Source organism: Rattus norvegicus, chromosome 3 (assembly GCF_021556685.1).
Source record: "Rattus norvegicus strain SHRSP/BbbUtx chromosome 3, alternate assembly SHRSP_T2T, whole genome shotgun sequence".
Classification (NCBI taxonomy): Eukaryota; Metazoa; Chordata; class Mammalia; order Rodentia; family Muridae; genus Rattus; species Rattus norvegicus.
Window position 1 is genome coordinate 27587485 of NC_141536.1, and position 22785 is coordinate 27610269.

The 22785-nt window shown below is 38.3% G+C and overlaps 1 protein-coding gene and 1 long non-coding RNA gene across 10 annotated transcripts in view; one reads left to right on the forward strand and one right to left on the reverse strand.

Annotated features, from left to right (window-relative positions):
- The window catches only part of LOC147995447 (uncharacterized), a 153406-nt gene extending 140336 nt beyond the window's left edge, over positions 1-13070 (reverse strand). The window contains exons 1-3 of the long non-coding RNA XR_015684308.1: positions 12833-13070; positions 6525-7288; positions 5058-5161 (exon numbers count right to left, since the gene is read on the reverse strand). This is a non-coding gene — a long non-coding RNA (uncharacterized LOC147995447). The remainder of the gene's footprint in view (positions 1-5057; positions 5162-6524; positions 7289-12832) is intronic.
- Positions 1-22785, forward strand: part of Arhgap15 (Rho GTPase activating protein 15) — a 604300-nt gene that overhangs the window by 373206 nt on the left and 208309 nt on the right. For all 9 annotated transcript variants that reach the window (XR_015682721.1, XR_015682718.1, NM_001429793.1 and 6 more), the window contains one exon: positions 6719-6817. Coding sequence is in view for 7 of the 9 variants with exons in the window: in NM_001429793.1 (NP_001416722.1) it covers positions 6719-6817 (99 nt within the window). In the remaining 2 variants the exon portion in view is untranslated. The remainder of the gene's footprint in view (positions 1-6718; positions 6818-22785) is intronic.

The following is a 22785-nucleotide window of genomic DNA, read 5'->3' on the forward strand; positions in this document are numbered from 1 at the left end:
AATTTCTCCTCTTTCCCTCCCCCTTGTCTACACTATTTTAAGACAGAAAGCCAAACACTTCCCTGTAACATAAAGGTTCTCCTTGGTATGTTGACCTCTGAACTTGGTCAGATCTGCAGATGGGAGGCAATTCCAAATTTACCCTTAGATTTCATAATTTTATTTTTCATCGATCTATATGATACTTTTTCGTTGATAAAATTCCCTCTGAGTAATTCATAACTTATGGTGAAGTCCAGGGTCCTGCTGAAGATTATTTTCAGTTGCAAATCTATAGAAAATGGACAATCCAAATATGTAAGACTGAAAATATCCTGATTACTTGACTGTCTAGGTCAGAGATACCAATTGTGTGGGGGTGTGGCTGAACCTAGGAACACAAAATGTATAGTTTCATAGTCCTCGTCCAGCTCTGTTCTTTACTTTGGCCCTAATTCTTCTGTGTGGCCTTTGAGAGAGAGATTTGATGTATACAATCTGCTTCCTGACTGGAATGGGGGAGATCCCACCAAGCCATTCTCTTGATCTTATATTATAATTGTACCCTTTCTTTCACAAACCCACGGGAAGTGCTACGGCCACGCTTTCGTCACATTTATAATAGTAACAAACAGAAAACAATGTGAAGAAATGCCGTCAAGAAGGGTTGGGGGCACCTTTGTACTTTAGGACTTGGGAAGTCTAAGTGTCATGGAGAAGATGTAGTTGCTGCCGGAGGCTTTTGTGCATATGTCCAACTTCCTCCAAATAGAATTGCTCTGTTCACATAGCCATCCTATATAGCTAGCTCAGAAGGGGCTGTGAAAACCTCAGCATTTAACTCTAGGCAACCTCACGGTTCACATCTACAGAGATAAAACTGTCCTCAATCTCTCTACATCTGGATTTTTAATTTCGTGAAGGAGGCCCCAGTTTGATCCATAAGACAGCCTTGGACTTTGACGGATCATGTGGGAGCTGAGATCCTATACTCCAGAGCAATACACTCTTGAGTAAACTCAATAAATCTTAAGAAGAATATATGTAATATGAGAAACATTAGTTGATCTAATAATGACTGCCTCAAATACTACCTACTGAAATATAAAATATTTAGGTTGAAGAAGGTCATTTTGCTTTGTTTTGTTTTACTTCCTAGGGCATTGTTGATGGTAGAAGGATAGTTTTTTTTATGGGATACCCATTTTTCTGCATGCTTCCATGAGTGGCAATAGCACACTTCCTCCACTCCCACATGACTATCCAGGATAGCCAGCATCCTCACCCCTCAGCAATCAAAACTATACTGCAGTTGATTTTCCTATCTCCCCCAAGCCAAACAGCATGTCTTACATTCTTGTCTATCTAACTCTTCTCTTCCTCATCTTCTTCCCAAGACTCTATCATACCCATCTGATCTCTCTTGTTATCACTCTCCTAAGTTGACTTTCTTTACAGTCACCCATATCTTAAAAGTTGTCAGAAGCCAAAGACAGCTTCTCATCTTTGTCTGCATCACCATTCTACTGCACCTAAAACTCTTACTTTCACCCTCAAGTTCCCATCTCTGTTCTTCTCCAACCTCTCATGCTTTCTCACCCAGAAAGGAACAAAAAGGAAAGTGAGGGGTTATCTGGTGGACTTTGTTACTTCCTATATCTGCTTCCCATACCCACTGGGCCAGGAGTCTCTTCACTTCTGGTTCATTTTCATCTTTTGTTGCTCATAGCCTAAATCTTTGTGACCATGAACAATAATTCAGTATCTATGACTTAGGTGTTTTCTTCTGTAAAATTAGTAGAGTAATAACATCTACCATCAATGCAATGAAGATTGATTAGTAGGTTACATATGTAGAAAATACAAATAAGCCCGAGTCATAATATTTCACCTTATATTTTCAGCCTTACACTAGAGAAAAACAACTTTTAGTCAGTGGGAGCTACTGCAGTGCTGGGCAGCATCCTAGAGTCATGGACCACAGTTAGCACATTAACAGGAAAGCAAATGGGACTCCATAAAGAACTCTGTTGACAAGTTCTGGTGTCCAGCAGTCCACAAAACACACTTTAACATAAGATATTTTCTTTTTCAATACTATTAATTTTATTTCTTTTTGGAACTTCATAAATCTGCATCACTATCATTCTTCCCTCTCCTAACCCCCCCAAATTCATGATCTCTTTGAAATTGTTATTATTGAACATTATGACAATTTGGATGAGGACCCCCCCCCATAGGCTCATATATTTAAGCACCATGATTGTTTACTGTAATAACGAAAGTTACATTTTAGTGTGACTACTGTGAAAGTCCTGTAGGAAGTGTACACTAAACTATAGACAGTTTCAGGCTGTAATGCAGCCTGTCTTCTCTCTGGCATGTAATAGTGAATGAATGATGGATGAATGAGTGATGAATGAATGAAACTTTGCATTCTCTACACTACTCAGTGTATGCTAGGTGTTCACTGGTATCTACCGAATTGAGTTAGGTAGAAATAAAAACACAGCATAAGAACTGCCATAGTATTTTGCAAGGCATAACAAGAATAAATATTAAGGTATAAATAACTACCTTTGGGATTTATACATACACTGAATTAAAACTGAGCATATACTTCCTTATTTGTGGCTAATTTCATTCTTCATACTTTTCTCTCTCTCGTCTCAATTTTCATGCTCAGCTACTTCTTGTCCTTTTCGTCTGGTAGCACAGGTTAAACCATATTTCATCATCAACCTGAATTGCAGTTGAATCAGTGAGCTATTACTGAATAACAAACAGAACTTTGCAGCATATACTATAATGGCTCTACAGTGGTGGTGTGTCATGTGTGACCTAGAACAGGTCTGGCTGAGCAGACGTGGTTTATATGCAGTCTGGTTGATGTTCTAAACATTGGGTTGAGTTCTGGACATACATGCTTAGCCCAGAGCCGAGGATGATAGGGCAGTAGTCAGCCAGAGAAGATTTCCTTTAAGCATCATCAGAGAAACAACAAGGTGAGTGGGAAAATGCAGTGCTCTATAAGACTTTCATCTGAAACTGATAAATTCCTGTTCACACCATATTATACCAAGCCACCTGCAGATCAAGCTCAACGTCAGAGGATATGAGGGGACATAACTGCTAGGTTCTCTGATAAGTGGAACCTTATGGTTACAGGGTAGGCAATATAAACCCACACTCTAACTCCAAAAAGATGAAAACCAGGAACAAAACAAAATCTATACCGTTCTCCTGACTTTGGTATGACAAAGTCTGTATTGTCTATTTAGCTAAGACGCTGGTGTCTAACCAACCCATCCTCTGAGCCCCCATGATTAACTATTAAATAGGTCTAACCATAACCTAACCGTGGATCAAGCAGAATTATGGTTATAATAAATACACACTTCAGTATAAAGACCAAGCAACCTGCTAATGTTCCTTCATATTGGTTAGGATGGGCAATCCTGTTTCAAATAATGGTATGTAAGGAAATCTAGGGAAGTGTTTCATGGTTTGGTATATAACATGTTCTGTTGCTTTCTTTTGTAAATCAAGTTAGCCTCTGTTCTCAAGTCTGTCTCATAATGACACAGATGCTCCAGTTGATCCAAGTGCTATCACAAAGTGATGCTCCAAGTGGGAACAAAAAGAGAAAATGCCTCCTTCTCTACAGTCTTTTCACAAGGAAGCAAAGTAAAGTAGGCAGGCAAAGGTCACTTTTGCTTGTGTAGACCATCCCATCATCCAGAAACGCAGGGAATGTAGACTTCAGTCAAGAATAATCTTGGGTTATGTCTCATGAATTCTATTACATTTCTATCAATTGTGATTTTGTGTGCACATACATACATATATGTGTAGGTATCTGCATATTTCTTTTACTGTGTAGAGTTCAAAGAAAATTTTCTAGGAGTTCTCTATTTGGATCAGAGGAATTTTAATTAGGTTTCTTGACAGCAAGTGGCATTACCTGTTGGGCCATTTGGCCAACCTGTGTGAATTTTAAGGACAAGAAAGGAACTTATAAGGGACAGACTTATTTGAAGGAGATCATTAGTATCTGTCAAATAACTGAGCCTGGTTGACAAAATATAGATCACGTCATAATACAATATTCATTTCCTTTTCAAGGTTAGCCCATCAAGATTTTAATAAGCCCTGAATTTTTTTGTGACTGAAGCAACCTAGTAATACCATCATTCTCTCCATCTCTCCAAATGCTGCTTGTGTCCCTCTCTTAGTTTTTTTAATCAAGTCTTACTTATATCTGAGGGCTTTTCTCTTTGTTGGGAACTTTTACATAGGGAAAGCTGATCTGGCCATTTTCCATATACTCCCACAATGCACCTTTACTAACCCAGATACAGCATATTCCCCATTGCACGTTCTTTCTCTTTCTTTTGGAGTTAGTCTCCTACACAGGATACATGCAGAAGATGGAGAGTGTGTGGCAGTATAATGCATGCACGGGACATTCTGGGGTTACTGTGCCAGCTAACAGGGATTTGTGATTGTCTTTCACAGATAACTAAGTGGATTAAAGAGGAAATTTAAGAGAAGAAAACAAAATCTCTGAACACACCAAAAGTCACTTTTCTATGCTGCTGGTCTCACCCACTCATCTCCTTGTCTTTCTCTTATATCTAGGTGAAAAGGAAAGCGAAACAAAGATGTACTAGAAATTTAGCACCCACTTTATGACAGCATCTATCTCCCTTAAATGACTTCCATCCAAAGTAAACCATGCCCCACCCCCAGCATGGAAAGATACAGACATATATTGGAGGGCATCATTCTTACCACTCAACACCTTTCAAGATACATGCTGTATCAACCCTACAATATTAGAGAAATCTCAGTATATATACTTACAATGTAAAGTGCTTGCTTTGTTGCTGTGCAGATACAAGAGTCAATCAACATTTGTGCAATGGACATAAATTATGAAGTCTACTAATAGGCTTATGTGTTGTAGTAATGTTTCCTGACTGTGACCTCTAGCCAGCGTAAACCCTTTGATCTGAAGTCGTAGGCAATTTTTCTTAGGTAATATTTATGTCACTTTTTAGTACAGGGATGCTTACCGTTTGGAACAAGTCTCTGCTACCTCATCAAGTGTTCAAAGCATATCCAACTGTTTGCCATTTCTTTATACTATCTGGGTTTTGAGTTTATCTTCTTCCTGTCTCTTGTATAAACACATATTTCCACATCAGAGTGTGTTATTAATAGTGCATTAGCCTAACTTGATTCCCTCCATGGTGTTTTTACCAGCACACCCCCAAGACATTTCCCTAAGTAATAGATGTAAATCCACCTTCCTGAAATCTCAGTTTCTTAGTCTTCAAAATACCTTGTCACTTAGCATTCTGTTATGCAACATTATCTATTTTCTCTACATTTCCTTATATGTAAATTTTTTTCTACAATACCCCAACTGACAATTCAAAGCCCTTTTGGTGAGTTTTCGCTATATATGAACATTGTGTGAGTCTTGGAGACCCATAGTAACTGTATTGCCTTGACCCTTCTGGATCTGAATTCTAAGTAAGTTAAACAAACCACATAGTCAACATAGGTCTTACATGTCAAGTGGAGATAAGCTCCATCCCCAAATAAAGCCAAGTTATTGGTACAGACAATGGTGTTGAGTGGCACTGATCTTTGAGAAGTGGCTGGAAAATGCTGTGAGAAGAGCTATCTGTTAATGAATTCAACCTTTGATTAGCTCAGAGCCCTCATGGTTCAATCGCCTCTCAGTACTACCCCCAGCTGGGGAATGGTACTTTGAACAAATGAATCTTCAGGAGACAGTTTAAATCCAAGCCACAATCCCATAATCATAAATGCAAAAATGGTGCTCGAAAAAATATCTGCCTTATTCTAAATGAAAGGGAAGGGCTGGGATCTCAGAGCCCAATTCAGCATTAGTTCAGAGAAATGCCCTCTGAAACAAATAGATCTTTAAAAGTGAGTCTGAGGAATATTATCTCTTCTGCCCTTTTATAGAAGCTCACATATATCATAGCTCAAACAAATAAAAACAGTTGAAATCACTTTAATACAAGTCTTGAATTCTGTTTAACTTGGTTTAATTTGATGTCGCTGGGCCATTTTGAGCTTGGGCCCTGTTTCTTGCTGCATCTGTTAAACAACGAGAGAAACTGCTATTCTGGGAGTCGACTGGAGGTGACACAGGGGTTTTCTGAACTGAACTTGTCAGAAAGGTGATACTTAAATCTGACAAGAGGGCGGGCATTCAAGGCAGGAGAAACACTAAGCAATACTTTATAATACTTGCCTTGCTACTCTGTGCCTTATCAAATACCCCTGCAGAATGAATACCTTAAATATACTGGACAAACTGCATTCTTGATAACTGCTGGTAAACTTCTAAAACACTCAGGATTCCAGATGATCTAAGCTTAATTATTCCATGAGGGCCATATCAGCCTCTCTGCATTATTTCAGAGACAGTAGAGTTCAGTCCCTTAGAGTCTATAACTCACTCTTTACCCGTGTTTCATCAAAGACCATGTTATTTTTCTTACCCAGAGATCAGGATTCTATTCCATAAAGAAGGGACACACAGTCTTTATACATTTGCCATAGACACTTATAGAGCAAAAATCAATTCCTATGCAAGACGAAGATCTCAGTTTTGGCTATGGAAGTAGAATTAAATCGAATTAAAGAACAACGCAGGCTTGGATTTTAATGAAGCTCATCTTTGTTTCGTTTGCAGATCAAATTTTTGGCTCTCATCTGCACACAGTGTGTGAACGAGAACATTCCACAGTTCCATGGTTTGTAAAGCAATGCATTGAAGCTGTTGAAAAAAGAGGTGGGTGACTGAATGCACAGAATTGCTGAGTCCTCTGAACAGCTAGGGCTGGAGTTCACGGAGTCACTCGATGTCTCTGGGAAGCCATGCAATTAAAACTTGACTGTTGCTAATCAGTTAAGAGGATCCAGTTTCTTATTAACTTCAGTTTGTTTTACAATGGGGACATTAGCAATTCCCACTAATGTTCCGTGTGTTTTTTTTCCCGCCCGTTTAATATTTTGTCTGTCTGACATACTGTTGAATCAATTGCAAACTTCTTGTTTCCAAGCCAGTGGTAAAACATTCGTAAAATATCAGCACTCACAGTGTTAGAACCCTCTCACATTCGTGCTGGTAGATGTGCCAGAACAATTTTTGGTAAGCCCCCAGCATCACCCAAGTGAAGTAAACAGCGTTTCCACTCGCAGAGAGCAATCCGCCATCTTCCACACGGTTCTGTTCAGTACAGATTACAGCTAACTGGGTTTCCTGGAACAATTAACAGATACACCTCCAGTGTTAAGATGACCTTTGACTCCTCTGTTTCAACATTCTGTTTTTCATCTGAAATTATTTCATCTCACTGAAGAGAACAAAACAAACCCCAATTGACTCATCATTCTAGGCTAGTTTATCTGTGGAGTGTTTTTCCTTCGAACTATGACTTCATTCATTCAAGGTCATTTTTCCTGGAAGATACACACTGTAAATGCAGAATCTTTATAAAAAAAATGTATTAAATAAAAAATGTGAAGCTTCATCACCATCTGTTACAAGTTTACAACATATTTCCAGGATCTAGGGGGATATATATCAAGTGAAAGATAGAGGTGTTTGCAGAGAAAAGGGATAGCTGAACCTATTCTTATTTTCAACACCTATTTTTAAAACAATACAACCAAAGTGGGGGAAAAGTCTTCAAGCATTTTGCTCAGAAAAGGCCATTTTAATTTTCTCAGTGTTACCTGGCTTTATTATAGAAGCATAATAAAAACGGCATGCAATTTCTAACTCCTAGAAATTCATACTTTAATTATACAGTAAGGACAGCCTTGGGATCCTATTATTCCCATATCAGTAGGGAATGAAAGAATAACAAGAGAGGAAGGGTTGGGTAGGGACACAGATAAAGATAGCGACTGTCAGGAAAGCACATCAACAGCAAGGAGAAGTGCTGAGGGGCCAGAGAGCAGGAAACAGTTTTGTAGAATAAGCACAGGAGAAGAGTCTATGAGGAATGAAGCTGATTGGAATTTAGAGAGAAATGTGTTTTTATTGCATGTTGCAATTTCATTTAATTTATAGGTACCTATCGTAGGAGTAAATATTATTTAATAAATACTTAAAGCCAAAATGGATCTGTGAGAATATTGTTATTATTTCCAATAGCTAAACTATCATGATTTCCAAGAAATCTTCATTCACTTTTAAATCCTGAGTACCAACGGTATGAACATTATTATATTAGATCAAAAATCCAAATAGGCCATTGGGGGAAGCCGTACATAGTAAGATGTATACACACAGGAAGAGGAGCTTGTATCTCCTGATTTGTGAGCCTACCTAAGGCAAAATGAAAATCCCTGCTAAATGTAGCCTTGCAGTGCACAGATACCATAATATCATAGAATAGAAAGTGTCTATGAATAGGAATTGTATCTGTGCCTGGCATTTTCATGGTGATTTTTAATAAAGTAAGACGATGTTTCTGCTGACAGGGGCAATCATGACAGCATTATATTTTATTGTACCAATGTTTACTCTCAAAATGAATTTGTAGATCCAGCACTAAACAGCTGCTAATCACACATATGATTATTAAAATAATTCCTGAGCATTCTAACGAAACTCAAAGACACTTTATAAAGCTGCAAAGCAACTGACAATTCAAAGCACTTTGGCAGTGGTAGCTCACAGGAACTCCCCGGATAGGTTCAATAAAAACTCAGAGGCACAAGATAAAGGTCTCACATCAGTGCAAGATTTATAAGTGTGTACTCTTGATTGCATTTTTCTATGATCATTTTGTTGGATTAATATTCTTACATTTATCCACCAATTCTGTTTACTCGAAGTGCTGTTTTTACTAAATTTTGGCATACTGCACCTCAGGAAAGAAATAATTTATGTGACTCTAAATCCAATATTTATGCAGGCTTCTGATGACATTTGATGCAGGCTTGGTACTAGAAAGTAGCCGAGGGAAGCGCCAAGTATCTCGACGTGGCTGGGACTCAGCATGTCTGGAGTACTCCTTCTAATGGCCAGATCTCCTCCAGCCAAAAATCTCAACTGCACAGTCATGGGAAATGCTTATGAGTTTGTTTAATAAAAGCTGTGTTCACTCTCCCAGTCTTGGGGAAATGGCCTCTGTACTCATGACGTGGACACACTGGCTGTTATTTAAAAAAAAATGGCTTTTAGGCCGAACTCTTCTATAGATATCTGTTAAATGCATTTGGTTCATGACTTCTCTTAGTTTTACTGTGTCTCTGTTTAGTTACTGTTTCCATGCTCTGTCCATTGATGAGAGTAGGGGGTTGAAGTCTCCCATTATTATTGTGTGAGGTGCAATGTGTGCTTTGAGCTTTAGTAAAGTTTCTTTTATGAATGTGGGTGCCCTTGCATTTGGGGCATAGATATTGTGTTCGTCTTGGTAGATTTTTTCCCCCTTTGATAAGTACGAAGTGTCCTTCCTTATCTTTTTTGATAACGTTTGGTTAAAAGTCAATTTTATTGGATATTAGAAGGGCTACTCCAGCTTGTTTGTTGGGACCATTTGCTTGGAAAATTGTTTTCCAGCCTTTCACTCTGAGATAGTGTCTGTCCTTGTCACTGAGGTGCAATTCCTGTATGCAGCAAAATTCCAGGTCCTGTTTCTGTATCCAGTCAGTTAGTCTATGTCTTTTTATTGGGAATTGAGTCCATTGATATCAAGAGATATTAAGGACAAGCGATTGTTGCTTCCTGTTATTTTTGTTGTTAGAGGTGGAATTATGTTTGTATGGCTCTCTTCTTTTGGGCTTGTTGATAGAAGATTACTTTCTTGCTTTTTCTAGGGTGTGGTTTCCCTCCTGGTATTGGAGTTTTCCATCTATTATCCTTTGTAGGGCTGGATTTCTATGAAGATATTGTGTAAATTTGGCTTTGTCATGGAATACCTTGGTTTCGCCATCTATATTAAGTGAGAATTTTGCTGGATATAATAGCCTGGGCTGGCATTTGTGTACTCTTAGGATCTGTATGACATCTGGCCAGGATCTCCTGGCTTCCATAGTCTCTGGTGAGAAGTCTGGTGTAATTCTGATAGGTCTGCCTTTGTATGTTACTTGATCTTTTTCCCTTACTGCTTTTAATATTCTTTCGTTGTTTTGTGCATTTGTGGTTTTGATTATTATGTCATGGAGTGAGTTTCTTTTCTGGTCCAATCTATTTGGAGTTCTGTAGGCTTCTTGCATGTTCATGTGCACCTCTTTCTTTGGGTTAGGGAAGTTTTCTTCTATAATTATGTTGAAGATATTTACTGGGCCTTTAAGTTGGATGTTTCGGGTTAGGATTTTTTTTTTCATTTTGCACTTTCTTTGACTATTGTGTCAACATTTTCTATGGTATCTTCTGCCCCCGAGATTCTCTCTTCTGTCTTTTATATTCTGTTGATGATGCTTATGTCTGTGACTACTGATCTCTTTTCCTAGCTTTTCTATTTCCAGGATTGTTTCCCTTTGTGATTCCTTTATTGTTTCGATTTCCATTTTTAGATCCTGGATGGTTTTGTTCAATTCCTTCACTTCTTTGGTTGTGTTTTCTTGTAATTCTTTAAGGGATTTTTGTGCTCCCTCTTTAAGGGCTTCTACCTGTTTCCCTGTGTGCTCCTGTATCTCTTTAAGGGAGGTATTTATGTTATCATGAGATGTGACTTTTAAATCCAAATCTTACTTTTCTGGTGTGGTGGGGTATCCAGGGCTTGCTATATTGGGAGAACTGGGTTCTGATGATGCCAAGTAGCCTTAGTTTCTGTTGCTTATCTTCTTGCCTCTGGTTATCCCTAGTGCTACCTGCCCTTGCTGTCTCTGACTGGAGCCTGTCCCTCCTGTGATGCTGGTTGTGTCAGAATTCCTCAGAGCCCAGCTGTCTCTATGATCCTATGATTCTGGGATCTTGGGATCCTGAGATCCTGTTGTGTCAGATCTCCTCGGGGTTAAGTTTTCTCAAGGTGTTGAAGGGGAAAAAAGAATTTGGCTCCTTCCCCCCATTTTCCATTTGTGATTCTTTTCTTTAAGGTATCTATAAAACTCAAATTGTATTTTTCAAATACTTCTTATATATTCGATGTAAACAGAAGCATGAGAGGGCAGACAGTCCCAGCATTGTTTTAGTCATCCCCCCAGTTTACTTGCTGCTTGAAATCTCAACAAACCATAATTAGGCACCTGATCTCCCCAAAAGTTCTACCCAGTGTCTAGCAAGAAGTGTATTCTTCGTTCAGCTTCAGTTAAGTGACATGAATTACATTTAAATTTTTTGCATTTGTACATAACTTAGAAAAATGGTTAAGTAAGCTTTGTAAAGCAACTGGCAAAGAACTTATTTGCTCCAGTCACTTGTCACAGTTTAAAGCTTGACCACCAAACCATGTTGTCCTCCCCAGCCACTTGGAATACAGCAAGTTCTACCATTTCTGACATTGTCTATGCAGCCCTAGATATACTTTTGTACAAAGGCTCACAGTCATTTTTGCAGATTGCAGCTCCTTCTCTCTGCCTTGCTTTCATAGTTGAAGACTCTCTGTGGGGTACCCTAACAGACCAATGAACTTCTCAACTTGAGTTTCTTCTTGCAAAGATACATTAGATATTGAGGAATAAAGAAGCAGTCACTGGATATGTATTGTTCTTTATGTTATGCACTTAAACTGTAGGAGAAATAGGCACCAAATCCCTGGACAAAGAACAAACAGTGCTAAGTGCTTTGAGAGGAAAGAACAGGTATAGCAAGACAGAAACCCATTACGAAAACAGAAGAACAAATGAAGATGTGTGCTTTATGATAGGTCAACCCCTGAATCACAAACACATGTTTGTGTGTTTTCATTTTCCTCACAGGACCAAAGTAAGTTTAATTTTGTTTCAGTCACAAAGCTATTATATTTACCCACTGTGTGACATAGAAGAAGGACAAGCCAGCCATTATGTGATATCTGGAAAGATGAGCTTAAATAGAAAACCCAAAATAGACCATGCCAGAGATGTATTTTATAGAGAGATAGAATTTACCAATTGATGAACATAATTCTACCCTAAATATGTTTTTGTATATCAAGTACAATTTCTGAGTGTAAGAGATTACAACTGAATTTTAAAAATTATATAATAGGGCTGGCATTCACTATTCATAACATGATGTGGTAGCTCATTGCTCCTTTAAGATTTCCAGTTCTGGTACTGTGCCCCATCAGCTTAGCACGTCAGCTTAAGAGGATACCAAAAGATCATAACACAGCAATCTGTATACACTTGACATTACTGAAATATACACTTGAAATAATTATTTGACGTTACGTGTTTTCACAACTTTTCTAAAAGTTGTTTTATTCAGTGTCTGTGTCTATGTCTGTGTATTCCTGGGTGTGCATGCCAGAGCCTAGCATGAGTGTGGAAATGAGAAGGCAGCTTGCTCCTCTGTAATGTGCTTCCCGGGTATCTAACTCAAGAGCTCAGGCTTGGCGGCACCCACTCTTACCCTGTGAACCATCTCAGCAGTCCTACCATGCCGTATGTGTGTGTGTGTGTGTGTGTGTGTGTGTGTGTGTGTGTGTGTGTGTGTGTCAGGGGTCGTGTGTATGTGATCCCACATCTCCCACATTTGATGCTTCGAGATCCAAACTAACTTTCTGAATGTTTCAGCAATTACTAATCAAGAAGGTTGTCCTTTCTGTATTTTTTTCCCTCAAACACACACACACACACACACACACACACACACACACACACACACACACAATGCTATGACAGGAATGAAACACAAGTTACATACTTGACTTCCTGCCCAGAAGATACCCTGGGATCCATAACATCGCTTGAAGATTTAAGAAAGACCTTTAGTCCACTTCTGAGAAGGTCTTTAGCCTCCAAAGCTTTATCTCTCAACTGGACTTCACGGCAGCTGTTAGATTTTTTTGCTGTCGTTTGTTTGACAGGATCCAGTTATAGGTTCCGATGTCTGTTTAAAGAAACAAGGAGGCTGTTGGCTCTAAAATCCCCCCATTGCTTGTGTGACCAGCCTTTTCCCAGGCTTTTCTACATAGTTTGCCAAGCAAAGGGACTGACCTTTTGTAGCAAACACTTTTTCATTTCAAAATGCTCACTTTGATTTTTGTCCCATTTTATACTCATTCCAAACTGTTTACAACCCACTAAAAATGACTGTGAATTATATGTTTGTATAATGGATTCCTTTTGTGGTCCGAGTGGAATGTTTACTTTGAACAATTAGTTATCTTAGGGTAGATTGTAACAAGTTGGGAAAAAAAAGGAATGGATAAAGTTATTATTGTACCTTAACTGTTTTTTTTTTTTAATTCCTTGTGGTTATGTGAAATTTGAGAGACTTGTCACTTTAACTTGAAGTTTTATATGACACTGTGAGAAACATGAGTGGGTATATTTCTATGATTTATAAAACTTCACAGTGTGGAATAGAAACAAATTGATGAGTATTTGCTATAAGCTTATTGCTGTGCATATTGGATGGGGTACGCATATGCAAGAAATTATTGAATAAGCACCAGGAATGATGATCTAAATATTCTGCTGAGCTATATGAAACTTGTCCTTGTTAATACTCTGTTACTTCACTCAGTGAACACTTCGGTCCACTGAGATCCTAGTGAGTGCTTTGGTATGAAAATAAAACTCCACGTTGCTATTTCCCATTGCTTGAAATCCAGGCCCCTAAAGTGTGGATTGTGTTGCCATAACTAGACAAGTCTTCTCCCAGCCCTGCTAACTTTAGTCTCCTCATTCTTTTCTACTTTGGACTAATCTATGATAGCTGGATCCAGGCACACACTAAAGGCTGATCCGTCTATGAAGAATGTGCAATTTGTATTGCTTGGTTTCTGACGAGAGTCTTGCAAACTTTTATGATTCCATCCTCTTCCCGAGAGACTTCTGCTTCCTAGTTTTATAAGCAGCGAGTGAAAAAAAAAAGTAATAAAAACAAAAACAAACTGATAAAAATTACATGCTTTAAACAAACCTAGAGAACAAGATAAGCAGTTTTTCTTTCTCTCCCCAGAATATTTGTGGACTTGACAAAAAAAAAGTCCCTAAGGGAGTGAGCTATGTTGGTGTTTGTTGTTTGTTTGTTTTGGTTTGGTTTTTTCTCACTTTCATGTCTAAAGCTGAGTGTCCGCATGTACTTCTATGCTCGGGAATCTCAAGGAAGCAAGCTCTTGAGAGAGTTGCTGCAAATTAAGTTAGCTTTTCTTTCTGAGTTAAAATTAAGACCAGTAATTTTTTTTTGCCTCTTGGTGTTTTGTTTTGTTTTTTTGTTTTAATGCAACCACAGAGACAGCCACCTTCATGACAGCACTGTTGTGCTAGGTCCAAGTTGGAGTTGGCTTTTTCAGGCAGTCATGCTGGGGCCTCTATGTCTGTAAGAAAGCCACAGTGAGGGCTAAGAGGGACGACAATACCAAACAGAGTAAACAGGAAAGAGCCAACAAGGGTATAAAAGAGAAACCAGGAAAGACAGCGGAAAGAAATCAGAGATGGCAAAGGTGGGGAGTTGAGGGTGGGGGTAGGTTTTGCAAAGAAGAAAGCAATTGTGGACCACGGGGTAGGTAGGTCTGAGAGTTCTGAAAGGGGGGGAGTGCAAGGCTTTTCCATATCTAGCAAGGTACCCAAAACTTGCTTTTCTGACAAAGAGAAATGTATCCTTGCTTTGAAATGACGGATAGTTCAATCTTGCAATATCCAGTGTATCTTGACTGTTCACCAAGTCTGCCTACAATGCTGTTATGAATTAATTGGCATTACTTATTAGGGGCACTTAGTTAAGTTTCTCTCCACTTTCCACCTAGCAGTGTACAACAGTCTTGTTATCAAAAAGAGCTTAAGCATAGCAGAAGTTAACATAGGCGTGGACGTGCCGTTCACTCAGCAGAGAAGCTGGCTAAGGAGCACGGCAGTGTGCCTGTGCTCACAGCCCATCAGCGGCACATATTCCCGCACTTTGTGTCCAGACTGCAAAAGAACAGTGTCTCTTCCCAGATAAAGCATGGGTCTAATTTCTAACATTTACCACAACTCTTAAGCCCCATTCTGGAATTTAGGATTTTAAAATACTTTCCACTGAAGTCACTTGGTTTGAAGCCAAAATTAAGACCCTGCACAATTAGCTTTTTATTACGGATGGAGGGTTTAAATAGAGTCAGCATATCAAGATGCAGTACTCTAAAATGTCTTATAGTGGTGTCATTTTGTAAAGTAAATTCTTCGGCTGGGAGTTTCTATTATAAGGACCTATATTCAGAAGTTAATAGTTCGACCATTAAGAGTAGTCGAGCTGGGAGCTGGCAAGATGTTTTAGTCTGGAAACAAATGTTTACAAAATTTGAAAAAGAGATTATATTTGTTTGGAAGACTTTCAGGTTTTCAATAATCAGGAACAAAACATAATTATTATGAGGCAGTCAAAGATTTTCAGATATTTGCTGTCCTGGAAATCAAAAAACAACATGACCTTATAGTTTGTTTGTTTTTTTTTTAATTCCTGTTACATAATGAAAACTGAGCCATTAAAAATATAAAAACTCTCACAACACTGTCACTGTGCTTTGGGCAAAAAACTTGTTTCTAGCCTGAAGCGCTGAATATTAGATACTTTCCTTTAGTTCTGTACTTTGTCATACGTTTCCTGTTTCCTCCAAAGATTAATGTCTCAATGACTCCTTGATTCCTTTAAATTCTTTGGAAAGTTATTTTATAGTTTAGCAGCCTATGGAGTTAGTAAGCTTTTTCTTGGGTTAAAAATAATCTCTTCTTTTCTAGTTTAATCTTTTCACCTAATTTTATACTCTTCAGACCACTTCCTATTTTCAGTTCAGAACAAGAAAAACAATCAAGCAAGGAAAAAAATCAAGGGTAAGGCACTTTGAGAAGAAAAAACAAACTACAAAAACCAAAATAGCTCTTTAAATGATAAATGTTAGGGGAGCTCTTGAGGTGCCTGAACACTATAGATGTGTATGCAAAAAAAAAAATGCTTCTTTTAAAAGAAAAAAAATTGAATGCCTGCATGTTAGGGTAATAGCATAAACCAACAGAGAAAGCTTTGCACATACCTAGGTCAGCACACAGTGTGCTCTTTCATAACTACATTGACTCCTCACACAGTGCCTGACGATGAAAGGCCCCCAATAAACGGTATGGATGAGCCGAATTCAACATTCCTTTGATGCTCACATTGGAAAACAACATAGAGCCAAGAGTTGCTGGATGGAGGAAGCTACACGGCTCCATTATGAGGGGATAATGTGAGGTGGATCTCGTTTTTAAAATATCTAAGTAAGACAGCTTGCAGAACGTGTCGGTTGTTCAGTGGGGTATCTTCTTTCCATCAGAACTCAGGACCCAGCTACATTAGGCAGCTGGAATTGGCTTGCCTTAAAAGTTATGTCTTCTTCAATGTGGAGATATTCTTGTTAAGTGAACAGCCCAGCAACCCCTCTTCACTCGTGTTCATTAGAGAAATAATGTACCATTGTTACGTCATCACTGGCTTACTGTTTTTGATCAGATAACTGGATAACTATGATTTCAACTGGCATGCCTGATGACAGTCAGACACAGGCTCAGTTCCTAGAACCACACAGGAGGGCGAGCTCTGTTTCTTTTTCCTTGACTTCAAGTTGGAATACAATGTTAGTACTGTTCTTAACCTAGATAGTGCTTGCTTTCATACACCTCCTGGGAAATTTTTAGTTAATGAAACTAACTGTATGAGTTAAAAGAGATTGGCGACTTGAAATTAGCAACCTGTGATCAGGGGTAACGGAGGTGGCTCAGAAATTAAGAGCGTTTGCTGCCGAGGACCCAGATTTACTTCCTAGTACCCAAATCAGAGAGTTCACATCCACCTGTAGCTCCAGGGGATTTGACACTCCAATTGACTCCAAGGGTAGGTACATGCACACAGGTAGCATACATACATATATGTAGGCACATACATATACACATAAAATAAAAATAAATGTTTAAAAAAAGAAATACATGCTCAATACAGAAATAAAAAGAAAGGATGTCAAAATCCTAAATTCTGACAGAGATTTGGATTTTATTTTCTTCAAATTTATTTCATCCAGTATGAAGTCTAAATAAAAACTCTGCCAATACAAGGAAAAAGGAAAAGAAAGAAAAAGAAAAAAAGAAAAACAAAACAAAATAAAAACTAGAAAAATTTAAAAAACACCTCTGTTACCTGTCATTAAAATGGGATTTTTAATGTATAAACAAAATTGTTATTTTATTCTAAAAAACATTGAGTTCCTAATTCTGTTTTGAATTTTTGGCATTTTGGAGAGAATGAAGTCTTAAGTTACCTGGAAAGCCATAGACTACCTAGCCAACAGTGGTGTAATCAGTGGTGTGAGGTCTTTTGGTTTTGTGGGTAAGCATTTGGCCCTGTGTTTGAAATGGCATTGTCTAATATTAAAATGCCTTGGTTTAACAGAGTGTGTTACCATAAGAACAGTACACTTCCTCTGGATTCACCTTCAACTCTGGCCATTGCTGCTGTTGCCTCTTCCAGTACCATCTCAGTTAGAGGTCTCCCTTATTCTACTCATGATTGATGGGTAGCAGGGCTGCCATATGTGGATAACTCTTCACACTGCACTTTCCCCTCTGACAGGCAGCCCAGAAGCGATTCCTCTGGAATCTTCTTCTGGCATCACAAACTCCCATTTTCCAGCCTGGAGTTATCATTTTCAGCCATGTGTTCCTCTCTTTTACTCCTTAACTCTGTCAATGGCGTCACACTTTCTTTGCCCGGCTGCTCTAAAAAGAAGCCAACTGGACATTAACATTTGTTTTCCCTTGTCATACACATGATCTGTTTTCTTACTATCTCTTGACTGTGCTTCTGCTCTATGCTTTCTGGCTTTTAAATAGTACAAATATCCTGATGAGGCGATTGCCTATGTTCTCAGGCCAGTCTTCTCAAAGTTGTCAAAACAACCCCTCTTAACTAGGGATTGCAATATGCTATCCCTTCTTAGAATTCTTGAATGGTTCTTCTTCCTCATCAGGATAAACAAAACTCCACAGTGATTGTCCCTGTTGAAAGGAGAAGCACATGATCCCTGCCTGCTGCCAGTCTCCAAATTCAACTGCTTCCTGTGTTCTAGGAACACCAACAAAGCCCTTCCCTCCAAAGTCCTCTCTTTCTGCCATGTGCTATTTTCTCCCCCTGGAAAACCTACCCCAACCTGTCCACTTCTGATGCTCCCGTTGACTGTTGGATAAACAACACGAGGGTGACCTTCTCCAAAGAAAATGCTCTGACTTATTCTGCAACCTCTTCCCTGCCTCCTTTCCTTCGCCGTGCTAACAACACTTTTGCTTTTCCTATTATCTCTAATTGTCATAGCTGTTTTCACTGGGCGTTCTCCTCTAGAACATGAGTCTTGAGCACGGCTGTCTTGTTTACCACTTTTTAATGGTACTTAGCATTCTATATTCAGTAGGAGAGAGAGGTTCATTTCATTAATGGATGAATAACTGGATGAAGAGTTGAATATTATCCAGAATTCCTCCTTTCACATCTACCCTTAGAGAATTATACCCTGTGAACTAATGATTCACCGATTGTTACAAAACACAGTGACCGGACACTGTGTGCAGTCATACTAACCAGAGGTAGTAAAGCTACATCTAGAGGAAAACAAAGGATTTATGTTTTCTACAATGTCAATATTGTCACTATGTAGACAGTCCTGTATTAGCAATAGTCTGTAGTAGAAAGGGACAGAAACAAAACAGAGACTCTGATGTCTAATACAGGTCTTCGACAAAGCAAACTTCGGTCTCTTTTGCTATAAAAAAGCAATCCTTGCAGTGACGGGTGTTAAATTCTCACACAGACCTGAGGGATTCAACAACTAAAGCAAATTTGATGTTTAATGCTTGTGAACATCCCAGTGTCCTAAGAAGGGGACTACACTATTTTATATAGAAACCCCCAGGCATAGTGACTGCTTCCCTGTAAGTTTGTGCATAATTTTTCCTATTATCACCCACTAGGTCTCTCTCGCCATTGCCACTTTCCAGGCCTCCACCATCCACTGAATAGCCATGTTTCTGATTATCTTTTCCCAAATGTATTAGCCTGCATTATTTAAGACCGAATCTCATTTTATTATTTCCTGCTCGTATTTCTAAACTCCTTAAGTCCATTTGTATGATTCCTTTGTCCTCGCAGATGTCCACAGTTCCTCCCAATTTAGTATCATCAGCAAATTTAATTAATGTTCTGTTTACCTCTCCTTCTAATGAAACCAGTCCCTCTCTTCATTTCATCATACAAAGTAAAAATGTATCGGCAGTAAAACAGTCCAAAGCAATGTTTCCTCACTGTAGGAGGGCAAGCTAAGATACAGCAAAGAGCTGAGGAGTAGACAAGGCAGCAAAGACAAGGCATGCCAAGCTGCGCTGCTCTGTCCTTGCCCTGAAGCAAAGGCTTTCTCGGGATTGGGCACGTTTTCTGAGCTGGTGGTGGTGTACATGATCATACACACATATGAGTTCTCTACCTTATAAGTAGCTTTATCACCCTCAATGAGAATGCGTTGCTAAAAATATATTTATGAATACATGAAAAACATGTAGCTTAGTTTAAAAGCATGGTTAAAGATTAGTATAAAACTACCTACTCCACAGTGAAAGAAATGCAAATTATTTATATAATAAAATACAAATAGTGACATTTGATCATATTTAACATTGTAAGGTAAGTACAAAGCTAGATCTGTCCATGTGCATTTGGATCACACAGGCCCTTAATTCCATTTAGTTGGTTTTCTAGCATTTACTGGAACATATTTTTCTAGCCCCTTAATTCATTGAATCCAGGTTAACTATTATATTTATAGTGAAACCATTTATAAATGATCAATTTATAAGATAAAGTAGGAAGTTTTCTTTACTTGTGTTCAACATGCAGAAGAATGTATGGCTTGTGTATTTAGTAATCTGGTAACTTGACATGGAACAGAGAAAGAAGCCTTACTTGTTTATGGCAATGGTGTTTACATTGAAAGAATCACATCATTCGATTTTAAAGATATGGTCATATAAACATGGAATGTTTATGTCAAGAAAGAAGAGTGGCATTTATTAATCTTCCAACATATATCAGATACAACGATGGTACTTTCCAAGATATGTGTGAACCAAGCTTACACTGATTATTGCCAAGGCTTAATAGACTCTGTCTTCGCCTATACACTAAAGTTATGGTAAATATCTTTTAAGTTTCATGCAAAGAGTCAATCTTCAAAATGTGGATACATTCATGTAAACCATAGACTGCGCTGGAAAAAAATATTTTCAAGTTTGTACTCTAAATAGGACAAGCAGATGGTAGACCAATGTCTCTATTGTCTACACAGAAGACAATGGATGTTCACAGTGTTGAAATGAAAGCTGATACACGCTTCATATATAACACAAGGCCAGCCAAGATGTCATCACCAGAGGATAGTGTTAACAAAATAGTGACTGGGAATATTGTTAAGCAGTCACAGTCTCACATTGTTTTTCTAGTGAGAAAAATCCGATGCATAATGCATTCTTATGAGAGAATGTTTTCAGATGCCAAGACTTTACAGGCATAACTTCAATAGCTTTAATGGGAGTTCCCTGCCAGCACCTGTTATAGTAGAATGTTCTTACTTTTCACACATAATCCAAGACTGATTTGGAATAAAGTTTTAGAGGGAAAAAAAACTAACACAGTGAAACCTTCTTATAGTATTTCCTTACGTATAATATTTATCATTTAATCCCTGGTCTGATATATGCATGTTCATATTTTCCATTCAAATTCTTTTCCCACCAGTACAGCTTTTCTTCCAACACCTCTCCATAGGAGGCAGCAGAGAAAGCCGCTTGTTTTCCTAGCTAACCTAGTTGAGTTTGTGTATGAGAAAGGAAGGAGAAACAAAGTAAACCTACACTAAGCATCAACTGCTCTTCAGAGAGCAGAGCTCCTCTGGTCGGTCAACTGCGAGCTTCTGAGGAGCCAGCAAAATCAAATTGAGCACTGTGTTTACCAAACAATGAAGAGAAACTCTGAAATAGAAATGCAGAGTAGTATAAAAGACATTGACCATATTTTCTCATGTTTCTGCAGACCTAAATATGTTGAATTTGAAAATTTAACATTTATTTATATTTATATTTAATATTTAACTACATTTAAAGTCTGAGGACAAATCAACAATTTTTTTTCCACAGAGAAGTCAATAAGAGAATTGTTTAAATTCCACAATTTTAAATCGCCTGTCACATACTCCATTACTAAAAACTGAAAGGAAAGGACTGTTTCTGCTTAACAAAAATTCAGACCACACAGAAGTATTAGCTTATAAATAGCGCCCTTATTTTCAAAGTCTTTGTCGAGAAATATATACCTGGCACTTAGAACAAAAACTGGCCTCGGTAGAACACAATCCTGCAGCATCATGGTCCTTCTTGACAAGATGAGGATTAGAGAAACACTTCACTGGTTGAATAGTAAAACTTCAGTTTTAAGAATGAGATTTTAGAATGAACAGTGCTAGGGGATGGAGTTTTAAAAGCCCTGAAACCATGAGCGGAAAACTAAGCGTGTGACACAAGAGCAGAAGAGGGGACCTAAACATAGAAGAATGCATTTGGCTCCTTTCTTCCTTCTCTTTCTGGGTGGATCCTTGACTCTGTTTATCCCCTATGCACTTAACTGACCTCTAATATTCTTCTGGCGAATCAACCTCAAGACAAACATGTATACAGAAGCTTCAGACACCATTATTATCTTTAGCAAAGCCGTTTTTAAAGATTTCAGTCATTTTTTTTAGAAAAGAAACATTCTTTCCCCTTTTACAATATTTTAGGCACAAGAAAGGGAAGTTTGTTGTTTGTTTTGATAAGTTAAAGAGGAAAGAGGGAGTCACACAGACACTTCTAAAGCATATGATGTTCCCAAGCCTAGGGCGCTCCTCCTTCCAAGGAGTTCTGCTTGTAGAATGCTTTGCTCTAAGTTGGTTGAAGAAAGGTCAGTTCTTTCTTTTGATACTCTGGCCAGTGATTTAATAGAAATTCATTTGGTTTTCAGTCCAAGAGCCTTTACTAAGATTTGTTGTAAAAGTGAAAAGCAGGTTGGAATTTTCTTACTTCATGAGTCAGACCATGTTCAAGGTAGTATGCCTATATTTACATTGAGATATTGTGAAAGACTAAATGTCCATAGGAAGAAGAAATGGATCAGGTGCAGCCTGGGATCCACATGTAGACAGATTCAGATGCCATGTGGTTAATGGTCAAGAGGATACCAAAGTGAAGGTTATCAACTGTATTCTGTGCTGTCCAGGAGAGAAGGAAGAAAGGTCTGATTTCAGAGGCTATTGATGCCAAGAGAATGAAGCATCTCTTAGCCACATTTAAATGTATAGAGACCATGCGTAGGTCAAGGAGGATTAGAACTCAGTGTAGAACATTCCACTCACCCCGAGACAAACAGCACTGCATAAGTTGTGCCTGCAGAATGGTAGATGATGCTTTCCAATTCATTCTGGAATGAAAAATATTATGATGATAAGAACAAATCATGATTAAGAATTAATTGCATTTAGTCATCCTAAAAATACCCTTCTTTCCCCAAATTTATGCATATATTAAGAACACTTATTTCCTTTATCTTAGTTTATAAGTAAATAGTGAGGA